Source organism: Vidua chalybeata, chromosome 4, assembly GCF_026979565.1.
Source record: "Vidua chalybeata isolate OUT-0048 chromosome 4, bVidCha1 merged haplotype, whole genome shotgun sequence".
NCBI lineage: Eukaryota > Metazoa > Chordata > Aves > Passeriformes > Viduidae > Vidua > Vidua chalybeata.
Window position 1 is genome coordinate 34,765,828 of NC_071533.1, and position 18,038 is coordinate 34,783,865.

The 18,038-nt window shown below is 36.6% G+C and overlaps 1 protein-coding gene across 3 annotated transcripts in view; it reads right to left on the reverse strand.

Annotated features, from left to right (window-relative positions):
- The window catches only part of AASDH (aminoadipate-semialdehyde dehydrogenase), a 34,592-nt gene that overhangs the window by 16,008 nt on the left and 546 nt on the right, over positions 1-18,038 (reverse strand). Inside the window, exons 2-15 of one of the 3 annotated variants that reach the window (XM_053940450.1) lie at positions 17,501-17,753; positions 15,373-15,493; positions 14,269-14,606; positions 13,345-13,537; positions 11,025-11,266; positions 9,614-9,720; positions 8,980-9,152; positions 8,262-8,454; positions 7,631-7,749; positions 5,466-6,303; positions 4,216-4,379; positions 3,535-3,660; positions 2,176-2,307; positions 16-1,138 (exon numbers count right to left, since the gene is read on the reverse strand). In XM_053940450.1, the coding sequence (XP_053796425.1) occupies positions 740-1,138; positions 2,176-2,307; positions 3,535-3,660; positions 4,216-4,379; positions 5,466-6,303; positions 7,631-7,749; positions 8,262-8,454; positions 8,980-9,152; positions 9,614-9,720; positions 11,025-11,266; positions 13,345-13,537; positions 14,269-14,606; positions 15,373-15,493; positions 17,501-17,753 (3,398 nt within the window). In that variant the 3' untranslated portion in view covers positions 16-739. Of the gene's footprint in view, positions 1-15; positions 1,139-2,175; positions 2,308-3,534; positions 3,661-4,215; positions 4,380-5,465; positions 6,304-7,630; positions 7,750-8,261; positions 8,455-8,979; positions 9,153-9,613; positions 9,721-11,024; positions 11,267-13,344; positions 13,538-14,268; positions 14,607-15,372; positions 15,494-17,500; positions 17,754-18,038 lie in introns of those variants that run through there. The other 2 variants (XM_053940451.1, XM_053940452.1) reach the window with 2 other exon arrangements.

An 18,038-nucleotide genomic window follows, 5' to 3' on the forward strand; every position in this document is an offset into this window, starting at 1 on the left:
TTAAAGAACACAAAACCCAGTTTACACAACCTTTTATTAAGAGTTCTTGTGAAGACAATGTAAACAGTATTCATTCAAATATCTTAAAATATTATTTGACAGTGGTTTATTTGAGCAGTATACACTTCATCTTGGAACTCATACTGTTCCTGTCACTGAAATTTAATAAATATTTATAGTGTTATTTCCACTTTAGAATACCAGAGGCAACTCTTACTGACTTCAATGGATTCTAAGTATATGCTAGATTAATTAAGCCATGACAGGCTTAGGTCCACAAAAGATTAACTATTCTGTTTGTACAAACTGTAGTAAACAGGTCGCTCCTTCCAGGTATATGAAATTCAGGCTATGTCTCCAGAAATCAAGTTAAAAGTGAGATTCAAAAAAGGACTTGGTTTAGCTTGCCTGGCACAGAAATCTTGACAGACAAACACTAGTCTGGTGCAAGGAAGAGCCAGGCAGAGGCGAGGAGGGACTCAGAGAAAGCAAATACACTCCTCCCTTGGAGATAAGCCTGCTATCCAAGCTGTGGAATGTGGCACCTCACACACTCTGTCCCCTCTCTGGCAAAGTGCTCAGCAGCCATCCTCCCCTCCATCACTGGACACTGCCTGATGCAAAATCCCACCTTATAAGCCTGCAAGGAGCATCTTTTGCCTACAGCAAAATAGGCAGAGAGCACCTGTGAGCTCCTAGTTTACAAATGTGAACAATAACAAGGAAGCAGGCTAACATCTTAGCTGTTATTTTTTCCTGCTATATACAGATCTAGACAATAAACATAATCATTTCTACAGCCAACAACAAGCTTTGTTCCCCATACTACAGGCGAAGAGAAAACCTCGCCTGGAAGCTTATCTACTCCTTCTGCTGTTCCGCTCTTGGCATTCAGGATCCACACTTTGCCATCTGTAGATACTACTGCCAAAAGAATTTTGTTATTTAAGTCATCACTTTGGAAAATGAATGGTGTTCCATATACACTTGAAGTGGCTTCAAATTTCCACAGTAAATTACCCTCCATGTTACAGCAGTAGATAAAGCAGTCATGAGAGCCAAAAAATATTTCTTGCTTAGTTAAACTTGAGAGGCATGGAGATGAAAACACTGGCCCATTAGTGGAAAATTGCCAAACCTACAGAAAGAACATAACCACCCATTATCAAAGGTTTTTTACATTATCAGCTTTACAGCAACTGTAATTTTTAATAGACTCATTGTTGATAGGAGAGCATTTCATTTCAAAAGTATACTAGATTTCAGTGAGGGCTGGTAAATCCTTGTCAAATCATAAATAAGGTTTTACACACAGAGTAAGGCAATAAAAGTCCCATAAAATAGATGTGGAAGAGGGAAGAGTTACTGCCTTTGGTGAGGCCCACGTAAAAATGGCCAATCTGGGAAAAGAATATTCTTGGGCTGTTTTTCAATTAGTAATGAATATCAAGAATCCTGTTAATGCACCAATTTTTTGCCAGAAAGACAGATATTCCTTTTGTAATACAGATTTCCTCTGCTTAAGCTATCAATGTACAGATCCCTCATCAAGACAGTATCAGTTCTGCAACACTGCTGCAAACAGAGAGCAGTGCACAGATGGACTAACATGTATTTTACAATCAGAAAAGGCTCAGGAATTGCCGTGTATCTCAGGTAAACAAATGAATGGTGTCAGTTGTTTTAACACCAGATATAAACTACATTTATCTCTGAGGAACCAAAAAAAATTCTCACTTAATTCAATGTGAAGGCTGACACATATTTTACCAGAATTATAAATTGGCAATTTTTTGACAAATGCATAAAAATTCTAAGAAACCTTTACTTCTGAATTACCACCATCTTACAGAAGAGACACCTTAAACATGCTTGGAAAGCTCCAAATGAAATGATTTCATTTGCTGGCACTACACTTGACAATTCACTTTGAGTATAAGGTCTGAATTAGAAATTCTCTTACTGCATCAGGCAACTTGAGTTTGTGATTTTGCCAGGAACTGCATGGACTACCCTAGGCAAGAAGGTTTTCTATTTTTTCATCTCTAACAACAGACAGTTCTATTTGGTTCACAAAAAGGTATATGTCAATCATTGAGCCTCAGAAAACAGTCCTAATAAAGCATCTTATTCAAGGTTTTGTGATGGACATAAAAAACCCAACAACACTTTTACCTTTTCTCCATAATGAGTGTAACAACATAAGTTTCCATCCACACACCCAACACAGACATAGTCCTCATTGCAGTGAGGAGAGGAGAAGAGTGGTTTTCCAAGGTTGCTTTTCCAAATCTTACCCCCCGTCACCTGTAAGTGGCAGCATGGAATATCTGATGCTTAACACAACTATAAGAAACAGCACAAAACCACCCTTCTATCACTGCCTGACCCAGCCTTTATGTAGTGTGGAATAAAAAGCCAAACCCCCAAACCAAAACAACAACACCCACAAAAAACAAAAATGTAATCAAAACCTCTTTTTCTTCCTCACTGTAGGCAAAGTAATAATGATAATTAATAGTGTATTTATTAGCAGTAGTTCTAATAAATGCCAGATTCAGTTTTTTATTTCATTCCCAGCTGCTCAGTATGTGACAAGGACCAATGAAGACAAGATACTTTGGAATCAATTTATATTGATAATCTATGACACGTTGCACTCACTATCTATGACTGTCACAATGCAATCCTACTGTATCCTGCACATTCCCCAGGAATTAGGATTATTCACAAAAATAGGAAGGCACAGTCTCACTTGTAGGTGGGTTTCTCAACTACCTCTTCCTGTGGATTACAGAATAAAAAATTTTCTTTTTTAAGCACAGCCCACTCTTGCAAACCACGCACTAGTTTTCTAATGGTAAACTGGTTACTGCTGAGGACAGTTGTAGTGGGCAGAAGGTAAAGGTGATTAGGATTGATGCTCTGTGTTGTGTGAGTACAGAAACATTAACAGCTGCTTCTAGTCCCTGTTCCTTTTATCAGGCAGGACCAGCTGTAAGCCAACAATGCCTCAGAAAACCATGAAATTGCTCCACATCTATCAAGAATGCCATTTCCCCAGTGCAAAGAACAGAACTGCACACTGAGATTAAAAGGACAGCTCTTAAATATGGGAAGGGAAGCAGTAAAAGGAATGAAGGGGCTTCTTTCTGCATTCTGTTATGATTTCTGTATTTTTTTTATCCAGTGCTACTGTCAAAGGAGGAGGGGGCATGAAATAAATCTACAGACTTGCTCTCACTTGCTGGTTCTACTGATATGGGAATGACAAGAAACTGACTGCAACTTTGGCCTATGGTCAGCATGTGAATTCAACCAAGTCACTTCAGTCCTCCTTATCACCAGGCAGATTTCTGAAGTATGGGAAGTATTATGATAACCTGGCATATCATTATAATGTCCCCAAGTGAAAAATATTTCATGATAACATATCTTCCCTTCCATTAGAATAGCAGTCTTAACTTCAGAAATCAATTTGGTTTCATTTAAACTTGAGATCAGGATGAAAGACATGTAAGCAAAGGTACATACTGGGTTAACAGCCAATAATAGTCCTCCTAGTGTAGCAACATAGAGATGATGTGGAAATGAACTTAGACAAGGAGATGAAAACACAGCTCCACCTTCGCAGTGTAACTTCCATATACACATCTTTTTCTGTAAGTACATGAAAAAAGAATAATAAACAATTTTTCAATTGGAGTTAGAGCTCATCATGTTTACAAAGACCTTTGAATGTCAAGTACTGTGTTTACTCAGCAAATACTAGTTAAAAAGTGAAGACAATCTACATGCCATGACAGCAACAAATGTGGCACTGGCTTTCTCTTCCAGTAAATAAAACAAATTCAGCTAATGAAAAGGCAGTATCTGCCCCTTTTATTTCCCATCTGCCTCCATCTTCTCATTTAGCATGTAGGATTGAAACCTACAGTTCTATTTCTAGCTAGGCACCCTATTCTGAAACACCTATGGAGAATTTAATAACTAAGAAACTTAAGATTTGGTTTCGACCAGGACTAATAGCACAAGAACCACAACTGAGAAGACCATTAAAAGTGTAACTCCGCTTACAGCAGGCCTAACTTTCAGAAGTGTGACTGTGGACTCCTAAGAATACTAACACCAGGGGAAATTCCTCTGGTGCACTATAAAGAGAGTCTAAATTGGATATTTATTGTTCTACATATAAAAGTGAGTCAGTGTTCTTACATAAATATCCAAAGCATACACATGTTGGTCATGTGATCCAATGTAGACCAGTCCACTGGAAGGGTCTACAACTGCAGAGCTTTTCACAGTGTCTTCTGTGACAAAAGTCCAGTGTATTTCTCCATCACTGCTTTGAAGCACATATACCAAGCCATCATAACAACCTATGTGGAATAAAACATGATGGGGAAAAAAAAGAATATTGATTATTTGCATTTATGGTGTGACTTATGCTGCAAGTTGCATCACTGCTGGAAAGAAGTAAGATTATTCATAAGGTAGAGTTTCAAAATATTTTCGAAAGCTCCTCCTGTGTTTTTAGCTCAAAGGTTTTGCTGACACAGTCAAAGATGACTGTGCTGTGTGTTTTTTCTAAGTTACATTTAGAATATACTTATTTCACTACCTTTCTATCATATTTTTCAATAATAATATTAGAAGACACAGTGAGTTGCCGAAAAGGGAGAATACAAATTATTTTCATTACCTCTGTCTAGGTTTTGTTTCTGAAAAAAAGGTGTTAAAAGAATAAAATTTGAAAATTTTCTACTGAAAGCCAAACTGTCATCATAGAAACTCCTTCATGTTAATGAAATATTCAATTTTATTATCAAGAGTGAAGAGCAATCAAAATACAAACAAAAAGATGGCAATATTAGAGTTGCATTAAAAAACCTCACCACTTGGACATCTGTGCTAACCACTGACGTAGATATATTAACTAAAAAGATGACACCAAGAGAAATAATGGCAACTCTGCTGACAACAGATATGGCAAAACCAAAAAATTATCCAAATATATTCTTTACATTTCCAAAAAGAAGAGTCAAATGAGATAATTAAACTCTGTGAAAAATAGTATGAGGTTACCATGTACTAATTTCTAACTCTATCAATTTACAAAGACACTTTAAGACTGCATTACCTTTCCAGACTTAAAAAAACCAACAGCTTAAATGTCACATTAATCTACCACTAAAAAAGAAACTGTAGCCATTGAATATTCCTTATTAATAAACTGGGATATAATAAACCACAAGTGTTTATGTTAGATAAGCTCCATCAGTAGTTATCATGAAACTTATATTACTTCTTCCTTCTGTTTCTATTTTACAACAAATTAGTTCTGAGGCAGACATGGAAGTTGATGGATGGAGGACAACCAGAGATAAGAACTGTGATTCTCTGTCATTCATCTTGCATTTAGCAGAAAAAAGAATTTAAAATGAAGGCTGAAACAAAAGACGTACCAACAACAATGAAATTCCCACACTTGGATACACAGGCAGAAGATTCAATGCGATCTCCAAGGGTCTTCTCCCACTTTATTTCTCCCAAATCTAGATCAATTGCCTGCAGTGCATGGGAGTGAGAGCCAACATACACACATGCAGATACTTCTTCTTTAGCTGGTATTATAACCAGTGGTGATGCATCAACACATTTTCTTGTGTTTGACTTCCACCTCACACACAGGGCCAACTCTGCCACTGATGAATGGCTACATTCTGCATGGATTTGCTGAACAGAGGAATGGTCATTTTTATTTGCCTTGTTTTCAAGTGGTAAAATTCTATTCTCCAGTTCAGACCCTTGCACATGGCTTTTCATTACACCTGGAATCTTGGAATGCAGAAAGGATGGATGCTGTAGTGGTTCCACTCCTACCTGTACTGTATTTTTGGGCTGCATAGAAGACTTGGTAAAATTCATAGAGAAAAAATGATTTCCTCTGTTCAATGCAATAAATGGAATTAATCCTGAAGCAATCTCAAGACCTCTTTCAGATGTCAGTTTAATGTATTTTCCATGGACTTCCTCTCCACTGTTTTCTCTTAATTTTCTTTTCACAGCATTGTCAGGATTCATTAATTGTTCTTCATCTGCAAACATTATTTTAAGAATATGTCTGTAAACCTCCTCAATTGAGTGGGTGAGAATAACTTCAAGGAGTCCAGGCACACCTTTGCCTACTAGCATCTCAATTTCTTCATAAAATCGTAGTGCCTTTAGGGAGTCTCCACCACTGTACAGAAATACTGCATCTTTAGAAATTCCAGTGGAATCACATGGAAGACAGAGGATAGACTAGAGAAAAAAAAGAGAGAGAGAGGTACCAGTCCATAGGTTTTATACCATGTCACACATATAAAACCTCAGGTGGGGTAAAATCCACCTGAACACCTAGAAGTCATGCTAAAAATGAACAACTGAGAAAATTCACTACTCTGCAAAAAATAATTGAAAAATGTTAGTGCCAACAGAGGGACTGATAGAACAAGAACTGGGGAGGAACAAGGAAATAGGGACATACTAATTCTGTACTACAAAATGTCTTGCTCAATTCCAATTCTGCAGTCTAAGGAATTAAAGGGAATTGTACTATATATTGATTTGCCATTTTCAATACCATTTACCAGTGATAACTTTGCAGATAAAACATAAATGCCTTTTGATAAAATCGGTTTAGGTTTTTTATTTTAATAATAATGCTTATAATAAACTGTTCTTTTTTACTTCTACATTATTTAAGTAACCTACTTACCTACCTACTTTTGAAGTTATAAGCCCTTCTGTTCATGAAAATTTTGCTTTTGGCATTGTTACTGCAACAAACAACAATAACTGTGTTGCCTCTTACCACACTCCCTTGTTATTAAGTCTGGATGTCAAATCCAAACCTATGGTTTTGGAAGCCACCTTCTGCTGTCCCTACTGGGTCTAGGACACAACTAATCCCCTGGGTTATCACTTCATAGCCATTAATGTGAAAAGGATTGGCACAGACAAATAAATACACTACATTCACTTGTTCAAGTCCTAGGCCACAGCTAATCCTACTTTCAGGTGAAACTTGTAAGTCCACCTTTGAAAAACAAAGTAATACTGTTTGGCATCATATTTAAATACCTTGAAAAGTAAGCCTTTAGCACAGAAATTTAGAAACAATCCACACAGGCAGTTCAAAAAACAGTTGTGCAACTGCGCCATCTATTTAAAAAAAGGACTCTTCAATTTATAATTATCTTGAGAAATAAGAAAATCTACTAACATAGCAGCTAATTTTTTACAAAGTTTCCATGTCCTAGTTCCTTGTTTTCTTTAATGATACCTTCTTTCGCCATGTGAAGCAACATTCTAAAACCTACTGACATTCCATTCTTTCTATGCTAATTGCTTACACCTCATAGCCTGCAGTTTTATCTGATAGAGAAATAAAAATGACTCTCTCTTGGCCACTGCAAAGCAACTATATTTAAGTACTAGAATAGTAACAGAATAGAGCTGTACTGCTTAAATCTATAGGCAGCTAGAATGTTCTGGTTGCATTAGTCATACTTCTTAAAACTGTTTAATTCCTGACACATGTATAATGATCCACTTGCAAAGATAAAAAGGCAGCTCAAAATACTACCTTCCATAAATACTGCAATCTTTCCCACAATTCCTCTGCGTCACTCAGCTTACTGTCACGCCTTCTGGAGTTTAGATGGTTCTGGTAAATCTTGTTCAGCTCAGATATATCAACTTTGCCTTTGTAGAAAAGAAAGGACAATTTTTTGTGCTCTTTTAATATTAGCACTTTCAAAACTTGCTCTGCCCAAATAGTTACTGTATTCTTGTATGTATTTCCTTATTCATACTGTACTGCATCTGTGTTTTTTTACACAGTTGATCAACTACATGAAACCCGGTAAGGTTTTTGAAAATTTACCCCTCCCACATAATCCCACCTTCAATGCCTGTTTTTTCCTCAGCAGAAGTGAGGGTTCTGCTGCAGACTGCAACTGGAGCAACTGAGGTAAGAAATGTGCAGTGTTAAACTAAATTGGTTTTTCCACTACTCTTTGACTCTCAAAAGAAATGTCATCAAGAAAACATAATAATACATGGCCATGATTTCCTACTAGGCATGACATTACTTACCAATGTACATATTCTAAAAGCATGAATCACATACTGCATTTTGGTCAATAAAAAATTATTAAAAAAACCAATGGATTCCATTCAAACAAGTGGCAAGGGTTCTTAATGGCTTCATTTACCATGTGATGTTAAAGGCAAAGCTTTAATCACTACAATCTCATCAGGCACTGCATAAGCTGGTAGACGCTTCTGGAGTTCTTTAAGTGTTTCTCGCTCTTCAAAATCATCTTTGGGTAAAACAAACAGGATAAGTTTTTCTTCTTGATACCAGGTAACTGCACAAGCTTCTACCTGGCAAAGATCTTCAGCAACCTGTAATTAAAAAATATTAGTCTTGTTTTGAAATGCATTTCATCAATAGAGTAACAGAAGCAAAAAACAATGAAAAAAACACACACCTTTAAAAACTGTATTTTTCTCACATTCCTACATAACATCCTATGAAATAGATTCTTTTGTAGCTGAAACTTGTACTTCACATAAAAACAAACTCAAAGATATATGCGTTATTTGCCAAAATGCTATGAACGAGATATAATCCAGGAGTCTGACACTCAGTCTTGTAGAACAATCACTATACTCAGTACTTTTCAGATGTTTATACAGTTCTCAAGTCTCCTGGAAGAAACCATACAATAAAACAGATTCCCAAGAACTCAGAACAATCTCCTCCCTAAACTATGTAACTAGATTTTTTATAATACACCCACTAAATTCCTTCAGACTCCTAAAAGTCATCTGAAAACAAGCGAATACCCATTTCTGATGATAACAATGTGGTTCTTAGAGCTGCCTTTTTGTAGTGGCATACTCTACTCTGTGGATGTGAGCACTTACCTGCTGCAGATATTCAATATTAAAACGTTTGCCGTGACGTTTAATCTGATTGTCTTTCCGACCCAAGAAGAACAACTTTGCATTCTTCACTCTTACAAAATCCCCTGTTTCTCTCATTGTACCCAGTGGCACAGTCATTTCATCATCAAGAAAGCAGATTCGTTCTTCACCACCTAGACAAAAAAAGATTGTGGTCATATACATTAAATAGCTAACTGTAGATGAAAATTATAAAGAGTGTTTGAACAAATTCTCTTAAACTTTACCATGAATTATAAGAAATAGTGATATATTATTATCAACATCTAAACTTCTGCAAATTACAACTTTGACTATGCAGTTAATTCAGTTAATACACAGAAATTACTTCAGTTCGGAATGTCAAAATCCAAGAAGGGTAAAAGAAATCAGTATAATGAAGATCCCTTCAGATCTGCAGATAAAATGATGGTAATTTCCTGTTCATCATTCCAACAACATAAAATGCTATCAGAAAGCTCCTAGCCCAATCAGAACTTAAAGTGATGTATTAATCTGTATATCACAGGCAAATATCAAGTAAAATAATCAATATATTATTAAAACTCAATCAATTAAGAACAGCATCTTAGAAGAATAAGAAACATAAAATAACCTATAAATATTTGTCCCTCGCCTTCAAGAACTTCAGATCCATTGGCATCTCTGACCTCAAGTTTTGTTCCAAGGAGCGGTGATCCCAAAGGTATAGGAAAATCTGTTCTAAATATATTAGAGAGAAACAGTAGAAGTCTTTCTCTTCTGAACACAAAACAATTGCCCCAGAAACCAGGTATCATGTAGATTTTTAAAAGACTGGCATTAGAGCAAAGGTAGATCCTTGGGACTTCTTTCTGCAAATGCTTCTTCTTAAAAAGGTATCAATTTTATTAGAAACTGGAAACCTTATCAGTGTGCACTAATATATACCAGAAAACCCCACAGAACTACAGAAAATAAGGCCTGAATAGACCCTGAAATACCCTGAGAGAACCCCAATCATTTCAGTTAATTTTTAAATCTCCCAGATTGAAACATCCATCAAGTCAACCAATTTACACATCTGTAACTGCTTTCTAACTCATTTTTCCTTGCTTGTTTTGAGCTTTTACTCTATTTTAATAAGTACAGTTAAGAAAAGTTCAGAAAAATATTTAGAAAATGTTCAGTTCAGAAAAGACTGAAATACAAGAAACTGTCATTTCAATGTCATGTATCTATTATAGACTTCTCTTGAACTACTGACCAACTCCTTCCTTTCCCTTCATTCTCCAGCCTCTTCAAGCAGTTGAAGAACCTCATTTATTGAATATAGAAGCTATTTCTGAGTAGGAATACAGGATAATATATTTTCTTCAGTAAAGCAAAACTCAAAGCAATTTTAAATAACTTTAGCATGGATTCCAGTTCAATTTCTATTTTAAAGTATTACATTTTTTGTTTGAGCTCACAGAAAATTAGTTTTACCTAAGATTTTAATAACACTTCATGACAATCCACCACTTTTAGTCTTCAAGGGTTTAAGCACCAGGTTAATATATCACATCATTTGTGCAAACCATCCCATTTTGTAGGACACATTTAGGACACTCAAATTGCATGTAAAATTATTATGCCATGGAATTATTTCAGAGAGAAAATTAAACAGTGAGCTAACAGGAGGTACCTTTCACGACTCTATAAAATAACATGAAGAAAAAATGCCAAACAACCAAACAAGTCAGAAACAGAGTGATAAACTATGAAAAGAAAGTACTTTTTGAAGTTTAAGTAAAATTACTGTGAAACCTTGGGTGAGTCACTTTGGACAAATTTCTGTCACCCAAACTACTAAAATAGGGGAGGGGGGGCTGTAGTGCCTCTTGAGATAATGGATTAGTCTGTTTCTACATAAACCCAAATGTAACTTCTACCAGTATAAACACTCATGAGGACTCAGTAGCCCTGGTAACAGGAGACTGAGGTTCTATTTCTGGTGATTGTCATAATTTACGTGCCAAGCCATTGAGAACAATGAATTTTCCTACCTAAAATCAGCACTAAAAACCTCCTCAGGAATCTTGTAGCAAGTGGCCCAGCTTGACACTTCAGTAATACCATAGAGATTAAAAATGTTTGTTTTGTTCTCCTTGTGCTTCCAACTTTTCAAGAGACTCAGTACAGGAAATGCTTCACCACCAAGGGCTAAGACACGAAGTGAAGTATTTGCAGACAACACTCTTGATTTAATAATGTGAGCTCCAAACCTCCTGAGAAGTGTTGGTGTTGCCTGAATGATACATATTAAAAAAAAAAAGAGAAAGACCTGTTACATTTTATCTGTGTATGTGTACCTCTCTTCTGCTACCTAGCTGTATTATCGATGTACTTGAAAGGATCTATATACCAACCATCACAATGGTGTTTTGTGAGATTTTGTTTCTTATAAGGTCTTTAACAAGTACTATCAGCATCAATTTATGTTCTTCTGCAAAGCTTCTTCTTTACTCAGGCATGTTATAGGTTCCCTTTTGTGTCTCAGCTATTACCTCAAGTGTATGCACATTAGTTCTTATGTTAATTATTTGGAAACAGAAAGCAACACAGTATTCTCTCTGTGTTATTGTTTGAACCTTTTTTCCCTTCATTCCAGAAGGTTGCAGCAAAAATATAACCTATACATCTGACTAATGTGCACAGAGAACATTTAAAGACCTTACATAACGCTAAAAATTCCTTAGATGTCAGATTCTGGCTTTTCCTTGATTTATGTAAATAGAACAGTTTATAAGAATGAGTTTTTCTCAAAGCTTTCACTAAAATAAGCAGGGGGAAAAGATATAAAACCCAAATCCCCTAAACCATTTTCCTTAAACAACTATTTCTAGAAAACTATTGGTGATGTAGAGCCCTTTCACTGAAAGGAAAAAAACAGTACATCAATTTACCAGGCACATTTCGCTCTCATTCTTGTCTACTTTTCTAGTAAGACAACTGGAAAATTAATGGGATTATTTCTTACCAGGTTCTTTTTTTCTAGTAATAGATGAAGACAATCTTTTTTCAACTGATAATTTTAACATTAATGAAATTTTAGCAACAAAACAAGGGAAAAATTTATACTCTTCCCTCCCTCGTAATTATTTTTGGTTTTCTCAAATCTCCTCAAAAAATTCAAGGGGGGAGGTAATGTCTTTCTATTTTTTAAGAAACATCATAAAATTATTCATCCATCAGTTAAGCTGTAAGGATAACATTTTTTTCAATTATTCAGCTGAGAAGCCCTTCCTTCGGAGATTAGGACAGTGATCAAAAAAAAAAGCAACCCACAAAAACAAATCAAACTTTTCTTAGAAAGCCTTTTCAAAAATCTTCATTCATGAAATTCTGCCTTTCTCTATTTCTGCTTAAAACACTTAACAAATATATCTTTAAAGGTCTTAAAAGACCCTTAAAAAGTCTTGCTCATAGAGAGCAGTATCTCAGAAAATTTTTTTCTCAAAGCAAATGATCTATACTGATCATAAAACTTGTGTATCATAGGATAATCTACAGCATTTATAGCAATCCTAACAAATAAAAATAAGAGCAGAGAATAGTTACAAAAGATTTGTAACTAATGGATTTTTTTCTGCTGTGGAATCTTCAGCCAACTATTCACTAATCTGAAATTTACACCCTACAATCTCAATCAAGTGACAGGACAAGAGAAACAGGACAGGATGCCAGGTACAGGCCAGGCTTATTCAGCCATGCTGGATGCTTCAAGTAAATTTTGCAAACTTTAAAACTATTAAAATTGAAATCATATAGGAGATAATCTATTTTAAGACATAAGGGATGCATGAAGTCTCATATAAGCAGGTGACATGAAAATAGTAAGTATTACTCTGAAATCAATTATTACCTTCTTCTCATTATTGTAAAAATGTCAAACATTTTACCACCCTACATATAGCACTGGCTTAGTTGTACTGTTAGCATAAAAACTAACATTAAAACTTCAAAGTTGTTCATGACAAAATACTCCAAGATCAAGTCCATTAAAAAGTGCTTAAAATGTCTGTAATGGTTTACTCTATTACCAGATTCTTCAGAACAAGAAGTTTAATTAACAAATGAATTCTTAATAAGTAAAGGTTTCTTAAAATAATCTTAAGCTCAGTGTTTTGTGGCACAAAATGCTTGAGGTTTTGATCAAATGGTAATTTTCTAGACAGCTAACAATCTACAACAAAAAGGATAGCTATTGCCTTTGAGCAAGAACACTCCTGTCCTATTAACACTGGATTCTAGGCTGATGAATGAAAAAGTACCCATTAGCAAAAGTGAGAAGCAAGACACTGGAGACACTTAGATTTTGCCTACCTGCAACACTGTCACATGATGGTGGTGAAACAGAGCAGCAGAGAGCTCCATGGGCATCATTTTAATGGTGTTTGGTACGACAAGAATAGAGGCTCCACTTGTCAGAGCCATGAACAATTCAACCACAGATGGGTCAAATGTGAGAGGAGATGCCAGGAATAGCACATCATCCTGTGTGATCTCAAATATGGATCTAAAACAAGAACGCTAGGAATTACAAATCTGTTGCATGCAGTCAAAAAACCCTTTCCAACTAAAAGAATGAAAGCATGAAATAAATGCATTAGCCGAGCTCAGATCTTAAGGGCTCTGAATAAGCAGACATGTAATTTGAGCAAGAGCTCCTGGACTGTAACTGTTCGTTTCACTAGTGATTTCTTTTATGAAGATACCCACCATATTACACACCAACAGAGTTCACTGAAAGGCATATTTCAACAAACAGATGCTCATTAAAAAAGGATAAATATAAAGAAAGAAAAAGCAAAGAAGAAGAAAGGAAAAGACAAGACAGGAAAAATATTGTATTTTCCATAATAGATATTTTTTAATATGAAATGAAACAGAAGAAACCTGGGTAGCCTAAAAAGGAATTATGACTTAAGAACTGTGAACAAATTATTAATTTTGTTGTCTATTTCTTTTAAACCACAAGCCAGATGACAATACAAATCTTAGAGCAACAAAGCACAGCCCTCAAAAATTAAGGCAAAGCACAATTTAAGTATAAAACTGATAGAGAAAGAAAATGTTATATGAATCCACTTGGAAATAAAAGCAAAAAAACCACAAAGGTGGATAAGGAAGAAAAAGCGAAGCTGTCAGCAAAAACCCTACGTACACTCCTCTGAAGTAGTAAAAAAAAATCCTAAAACCATCACATTTGTAAAAGCATTTGAAAGGAAAACTGAAAACCACACTTACTTAAGATGCTGAATATTAGGCACTATACATTTATGAGGCACTCTGACTATTTTAGGCATCCCTGTAGTTCCTGATGTATGCAAGACATATGCTAAAGTGTCTTTCTGGCCAGCGTCCATGTATCCTGCTTCTGATGTTTTTACTTCGGTTTGATCTGGGCAAATGTATCCTGGCTGTGAGTTACCCACAGCTTTGAAAGGTTCATATTTACTTTTCATATTGCCTACTTCTGAACTGAAATCAGTGCTGCTTGAGCTCACTTGGAAGAGAGTTAAACCAATATGTTCTATGGCAGAGGAATTGTGGTAAAAACAGCCAGCATGGGACATCTGGAATTTCTGCAAGAGAAAATGAACAATTCAAACAGTGGAACTCAGGAGTTACTGTTGTTGTTCTACTGCATGCAATGAAATAGAAAACAGCATTTCACACCAAGAAGGTGTGATTTTTCATACCTCTACTTTAAAAGGACACACATCAGACAGTTATAAGCTCATGTATTTCTATAAATTAAAAATAGTGAACACAGACTTCAAAATGAAAAATAAACAGTTATCTGAGGAAATGGAAAAAAGAAATTGAAAATATAAACAAACAAACAAACAAAAAAAAACACCAAAAAACCAAAAAAACAAAAACAAAAAAACCCCAAAAACAACAACCAAAAAAAAACGCTGCAGAAGACCAAGGAATCTGAATTGCAACTTGCAATGAGTGAGGGTATAAGATTTGGGATGAGTTAGACAACGAGAAAGTATTAAATATTAAATCAAGTATTAAATGCAGGAGCTTTTTTAACTACTGCAGATTTCCAACTCTTAGCATGGACATATAAAGAAACAAGTCTGGAAAAGTCTTCCAATATCAGTGCCCAAAAAGGTTGCCTGAACAACAGTGTAACAGGAAAGAAGGCAATTGTTTTGAAGAAGAGAGAAACATTTTGTACTTCTGATTTTAAAGACGTTCCTTTCTGAATAAGAAAGACAACCTTTTGCCATGAAAATCAAAAGCATTCCATCCAAGCTTATTAAGACAGAATTCAATTTGCCTATCTACATGTCTAAATTGCCCTTTAGTGCTTCCTATAGAAGCCTGAACACTTACATTTATTTTGTCATTCTCAACAAGAATATACTGAAGATTGCTTTTCTTCATGAAGTAAGTGGATATGGTTGGTGGTGCATCTGGATCAATAGGTGAATAGGCAGCTGGAACTTGAAGGATTCTAATAAAATACAAATGTTTTAAAACAAGTTAAAAAAATAAGAAAAACCTCTTAGATTTTGCTAAAATTTCTTTCATACCTTTATAGTTGCCTGAGCTAGAAAATGTAGCCATAACATGACTTTTAATGATCTTTTGGTAACAAAGTAGGATGAAAATCAGTGTTGCCTTTTGGTCTTTTACAGCAAGGGAAAAGATTAAAGCTAGATGAAAACATTCAATATTCTCTCAGGCCAAGCATGTCAGTGATGACAAAAGGTATCACTGACATAACAGCATCACATTTTAAAACCTTCTGATATTGACTAGAAACAGAAACATAACCTTTCCATTTACCCACATACAACACGTATAAATGTATTCTAAAAAGCAACAAAAGCCTGCACGCTGAAAACACTTTCCTACGAGTGCAAAGAACGCAGCGTAAGAAAATCTAAGCAGGCACTGGGATGTCTTTCCCACATGGCAGGCGGAGGGGCTCCAAGTCCCGGTGCTCCCGGTCCCTGCCCTGCGGCCGCCGCTCCCGGATAAGCACAAGCGCTGAACTCGCCACCGCCACGAAAACCAAAGCGAGTAAGCGGCGACTGAAGCATGAACCCTCCCCAAAAATCTTCACATTTGCTCTGCTGTTGAGTTCTGTACTGTACATATGTCCTGTACTGTACTGTAGGTACAATTTATTTATTATACTTCCTCTCTGTGCAAGTGGCTTGTCACTGCAGTACCGCCAAGGTCCTGAACGGAGGCGTGGGAACGGCAGCATCCCGCATGATCCTACAGCCAGCTGTGCCAGCAAGCACTTAAGCCTGCCCTGCATCACACAGCCGCCAGCTACTCACAATGACAGCTGTAAGAGTTAAACAGCCCCAGCAGGTCCCCCTCAGAGCAAAAGGAAACTGTGACACTCAGTTCACTGGGGTACAGGACAAACCAGACAGCGAGGGACCTCAGTATGCTGAGTTCGACCTCCTGCTCAGGCAGAGCCAGCTGTGACACCAGACTAGGTTGTTCAGGTCTTTGTCCAGTCAGGTTCTGAACGCCTCCACAACATCTCAGAGCAACCACCTGCATTAGAGCAGAAGCACTTCCTGACTGCTGAGAAAGTTCCTCAGTGCTTGTGGGAGGCTTATGACTACACTGCTTGCTCACTCCACTGAAATCCTTCTACTCCACTGTGGTACCTCTTCTGGTGCCATTCTGTATTTTACATCAGGTGTGAACAACAGGAAAATACCGACACAGGCCATGCCCCCAGGAAGCACAACTGCTACTGTATTCATCAGCTGAAAAAAATAGGCTTGTGATCCTGTGATTGTCTATTTGATCATACATGCTAGGAATACAAAAGATACCTGTATAAAGGATACAAACATTAGAATCCCTCAGCAGAAGCAGGATTTTAAAAATTCATGGATTAACATGAGTGTTGAGATCACAAGCATTTCAACTTCCTAGCCATCAGTTAATCAATACCACTTTAGTGTTACAATGCTCATTACTTCTTTCCGTAATTTTCATAATAGAACATTAAATGTATGTTCGTTTAGCTTAAATCATGGAATTTGCAGATTTCAGAACATCTCTTTTTTTATAGCCAGCAAGACCATTCATTAAAAAAACCTGCACAGTCCTTTTCTCAATAGATGTTTTCTGCCAGATTTAAAACTTCCAGTTTTAAACAAGCAGAATAAATATACTAGTCATTAATTTTGTTGTATTTCTATAAACATGCTAAATCACTTTTAATGAAGGGATGCAGTTACAGCCAAGTCTCAAAGTTACAGCTTTGAGACTTAAGATTCAGAAATATTTTAGCAATAGGTTTTCAAAAGGTTGTCATATTGCCATTTTTTCCTCTAAATGATGCAAGACTCCAACACCCGGACTGCTCTACTATGCTATTACTACTTTTTTGTAGTTGTTAAACATATAAGCAAACTGTAAAATTTGCTTTAACAGAGATGACCCTTAAAAAACCAACACAAAGTGCAAGCATTCAAACCATTACCCTAAGATCCAAGACGGCAGGTTTATTCCCGGATGGCAGTAAAGGCCTATTTCACATCTGCCTCGGTGGTCACAGTGCTTTTGAAGGAAAGCTGTCAGCTCCACGGCAAGCTCGACCACCGTGGCGTAGGTGTAGAACGCTGGAGGCTTCCCACGGCACTGGTCAAAGCAAACCGCTGCTCTGTCCGAGTGCAGGCCGGCTGCCCGAGCCACCAGCTCCTGCAGCGTCATCGCGCCCGCATCGCTGCGGTCCCCTGGAAGAACCACAGACCACACTGCATCGAACTGCCTCACTTGGAACACTTCACTCGCACTACAAAGGCACACAGAACACTATCAGGAAGGAGAAAAAAAACAAAAACAAAAACAAAAAATTCCACGGCAGAGCATACACAGCTCTATCACGCCCTAGACTGAAAAAGGTGCCAAGCTGGATTCTTGGTTTGTACTGAGGTAGTTTTACACTTTTATTTTTAAAGCTGGGCATCGCTGAATTGATAAATTCATTAACACGACTTAATTATTAGTAACTCTTTCAA